Here is a 4,056-nt window from a genome sequence, read left to right on the forward strand (position 1 = left end):
ATCTCTGTCTCCCTGTCTCTCTGGGTGTCTCCTCACGCCTCCTCCCCCTCCCCCCGCCCCGCCCTTCCCCTGGGGCAGCTGACCTTGAGGTTCTCATGGTTGAGGTCAGTCTTGTGCTTGTCGGTGGGTTTGAAGCCCCCGTGCCGGTCCTGGATGATGGGGTCAAAGAGGTCCTTGAAAACTGTATAGGACTCCTCATCACCAGCCACACAACCCACGGTCATGATGAAGGGGTGACCTGGGGGGTCAGAGGGAGGTCAGAGGTGCTTTCACCCACGGGGAAGACCTGGGCTCCTGGGTCCAGTGTAGACTTTGTGTGCACACATGGGTGTGTGTGTGCATGCGTGCGTACATGCAAGGGATTTCACTGAGCACTGCGGGTCAGAACTGAGGAGGCTGAGGGTGGGTAGGAATTGGGAGAGAAGACTGGGGGAGATCGAGGCAGTATCTGGGGGTGGGTGGTGAGAAGAACGTTGAGTGCAGGGCAAAGGAGAAAGGAGAGTCTGGGGGGTGAGTTGCTAAAAATATTACCACGTGAGAATCCCCAAATCAAGGGATCGTCCCTTAAAAAAGTTCAGAACCTTAGAGACTCTCAACCCCTACTTATAAGAAGAGACTTGAAAGACCCTCTTGGGCTTCCCTGGTGGTCCAGTGGTTAAGACTCAATACTCCCAATGCAGAGGGCCAGGGTTCAATCCCTGGTTGGAGAACTAAGATCCTGCATGCCTTGTGGCCAAAAAACAAAACAAAACAAAACAAAACAAAACACCTTCTTATTTCTCAAGTGGGGAAACAGAGGCCTGAAGAGAAAGGGCCTTTTCCCTCAGTCATGAGTTGGAGGCTGAGGTTGGAAGCTGGTCTCCTGCCCAGTTCCACCCGCCCTGGTGGGGTGTTCCTGGAGAAGGAAGCCCCTGTCAGAGTCAGAGCGCCCACTCGGTGCCAGGAGCCACTCCACGTGCCTATGTTTTCCCAACCTGGGTGCCCATTTTTCAGGTGAGGAAACTGAGGCCTGGAAGATGCAATAGCTTCCCTCGGGGAGTCTCACATGATACTCACACACATTTAGCGAGTGGTTTGCCATCTGGCAGACCCTGTCCCAGGCCCTCAAACATTCAACTCATCTATTTCTCACAGCAGCCCCATGAGTATGGTCCCCACTTTAGAGATGGGAAAACTGAGGCTCAGGGAGGTGGGGCTGAGGCCTGGCAGGCAGCCTCCAGGCCACCTCCCAACACACACCAGCCCCACAGTCCCTGGGACGCTCCCCAGGAGGCTTACCTGGGTTGTCCACACCGGTCTGGATGACGTCATCCAGAGTGAAGCCAGAGGGCGTCTCCTTGTCCCGCAGCTTCTTGTAAATCTCGAGGGTCAGCGCCTTGGCCATGTGGTTGTTGTGCTTGCTGAGGTCTGGGTATTCCTCCTCAGCCTTGAAGTTCAGCTTGTGCTTGTTGTGGGTGTTACCGAACGGCATGGTGGCGGTGGTGCGGGGGGCCTGGTGGGGAGGCGTGGAGGGGGAAGTTAGTTAACATCCACGGGGACCAGCAAGAGAGCAGAGCCAGGCTCTGGGGTCAGGCAGGCCTGAGGACCAGTCCTGAGTCCTGGGCTGTGTGACTTGGAGCCAGAGGGATCCCCTCTCTGAGCCCCTGCATCTCAACAGGATGTATCATCAGTCCGGTGTTGGGATCTTAGCTCTGCCTTTTCCTGCTGGTGACCCCAGGCTAATAACATTGCTAGAGACTCAGTTTCTCCAGCTAGAAAAATGGAGGGGAGAACCCCTCAAGCCTGTGATAAGACATGATAACTGATATATAAGAGTGCAGGTTCTAGAATCAGGCAGCCTGGCTTTGAATCCCAGCTCTGCTGTGTGACCTTGGGCAAGTTACTTAACCTCTCTGTGCCTCAAAGTAATCACCTGTAAAATGCGGGTAGAAGAGCATTTATCTCATGGAGGTGTTGGAAGGATGCGATGAGTTCATTATGTGAAGCACTTAAAATAGGGCCGGCACACACTCATCATTAATTTGCTGCTGCTGCTGCTAAGTTGCTTCAGTCGTGTCCAACTCTGCGACCCCATAGACGGCAGCCCACCAGGCTCCCCCGTCCCTGGGATTCTCCAGGCAAGAACACTGCTATTGTTATTATTGTTGTTTGGAATTATGAGGAGCTGGTGAGGGTGGAGGATGTTGCTGGGAATGAGTGTGTGAGCAGAGAAGGGACATTCTCTCTATGAAGATTCCTGGGTGCTCAGTCGAGGGAGGAGGGGCAGGGTGGGAGGGAGGGCTGAGTGCCCGCCCCCACCTCTGTGTGCTGACACCTGTCCTGCAAGGAACAGTTAAGAACAGCTCAGCCTCTGAGGTCAACAGAGCTGGGTTCAAATCTCATCCGTGCCATCTCTGGGCTGTGTGACCCTAGGTCAACTGCTCAGTCTTTCTGAGCCTCTGTCTTCTGTGAACTGAACTTTTCCCATGGGGTTACCAGGAGGATTCTTTGAGGTTCAGCACGAAGCCAGTGGAGCACAGGCCCTGGCATGGAGCTGGGGCCTTGTAAAGAACCTGCCTGCCAATGCAGGAGATGTAAGAGATGAGAGCTCAATCCTTGGATCAGGAAGATCTCCTAGAGGAGGAAATGACAACCCCTTCCAGTATTCTTGCCTGGAGAATCCCTTGGACAGAAGAGCCTGGTGGGCTAACAGTCCATAGCGCCACAAAGAGTCTGAAGCTAGCACGCACACCTAGAGGGGTGGCTGCTGTGCTGTTCTTACTTTTATTCCCAAGACCCAGGAGGAGGGAGGACCCTTTGGCGGTGGTGGTAGGGACGAGATGCTCATTCCCAGCTCCAGGAATGGGAAGTGGGCAGGACGGTGGGAAGGAGATGGGCACGAGGGTGAGCTGAAGGCCGAGGCATCAGGCCAAGGGGGGATGGAACCCACGAAAGCCTTTGGAGTTCATGTCCAGCGTGGGGATTTATTTTTAGAATCTGGCAGACTCCTCTCCCCACCCCCAGCTGCCACCCCACCCCCACATTCCAGAGGCTCGGCTTGCACCACGTCAGCAGGCCAGAGACAGGTGGGCCAGGGTGGCCGGGAGCACATGCATTCAGGCTTTGGGGCTCAAGGGCTTTCAGCCGAGAAAGCCCCCTTCAGAGCATGTCCCCACCTCCATCCCTTCTGGGGGCAGGCCGGGAGAGGGCAGGGAATCAAGGTGGGGGAGCCCAAGAGACAGCAACAGACATAACCCAGAGCCCCTCATGCACACCCCCGTATGCACCCCCAGGTCGCACGGGTAAACGGGCCCACACATGCACACCTCCCAGCTCAGGGACACCGGCATACAGGGACTCATGCAGGAGCCACGGAAAGTCAGACAGACACAAGGTCACGCTTTGCAGAAGGCAAGGTCACCAAGGCAAAGCCCCTGACAGGTGATACACAGACACCTCCCACGGCTCACGGCGCCCAGTTCTGGCGACAGACCATCATGAACAAGGCCTAGCCCGCAGCCCCTTGCAGGGGGGCGACAGCTGGTGGCTGTCAAGGCTCCTTTCCATCCTGGGGTCTCCCCCCAGGACGCTTGCCCCAGCGATCACAAGGCATGGCCAGGAGTCAGGGGCTCCCAGGTGGAGGGGACTCTCTGACACAAGGACCACCTTGCCACACACTGACCCGCCTGTGTGCGGGGGCATGTGGGGGACAACATGCAAGGTCCCTTCCAGAGACAGCTCGACCTCTGGCCCCTATGGAAGACACCCCACTCTGGACCCTACCCCGGGCAATACCTGGCTGGGCGGTGCTGGAAGGGGCTGTCTGTATCCCGGAGGCGACACTGACCCAAAGGAAGGGCCTGCAGCCCTGGCCTTATATAGGGGGGGCCTGGGCTGTGTGATTGGCTGGGAAGGGCTGCCCCTTGGGAGCGGGCTGGAGGGCAGCTGAGCTCTTCACCTCACTGCCCAGGCATCGTGCCCACCCCGAACCCAGGCATGCCTCGCGCCCAGCCTATGGCCTTGTATGGGCCACGCCAGGGTCTGGGCCCATATCCCCCCCGCCACCAAGCCGGTCCC

General features: G+C 57.2%; 1 protein-coding gene across 1 annotated transcript in view; it reads right to left on the reverse strand.

Moving 5' to 3' along the window:
• CKM (creatine kinase, muscle) overlaps positions 1-3,877 on the reverse strand; it is a 9,525-nt gene extending 5,648 nt beyond the window's left edge. The window contains exons 1-3 of the mRNA XM_010852593.1: positions 3,775-3,877; positions 1,279-1,492; positions 84-238 (exon numbers count right to left, since the gene is read on the reverse strand). Coding sequence (XP_010850895.1) covers positions 84-238; positions 1,279-1,471 — 348 coding nt within the window. The 5' untranslated portion in view covers positions 1,472-1,492; positions 3,775-3,877. The remainder of the gene's footprint in view (positions 1-83; positions 239-1,278; positions 1,493-3,774) is intronic.
• Positions 3,878-4,056: the final 179 nt, after the last annotated feature.

Source organism: Bison bison, unplaced genomic scaffold (assembly GCF_000754665.1).
Source record: "Bison bison bison isolate TAMUID 2011002044 unplaced genomic scaffold, Bison_UMD1.0 scf7180017864313, whole genome shotgun sequence".
Taxonomy (NCBI): Eukaryota; Metazoa; Chordata; class Mammalia; order Artiodactyla; family Bovidae; genus Bison; species Bison bison.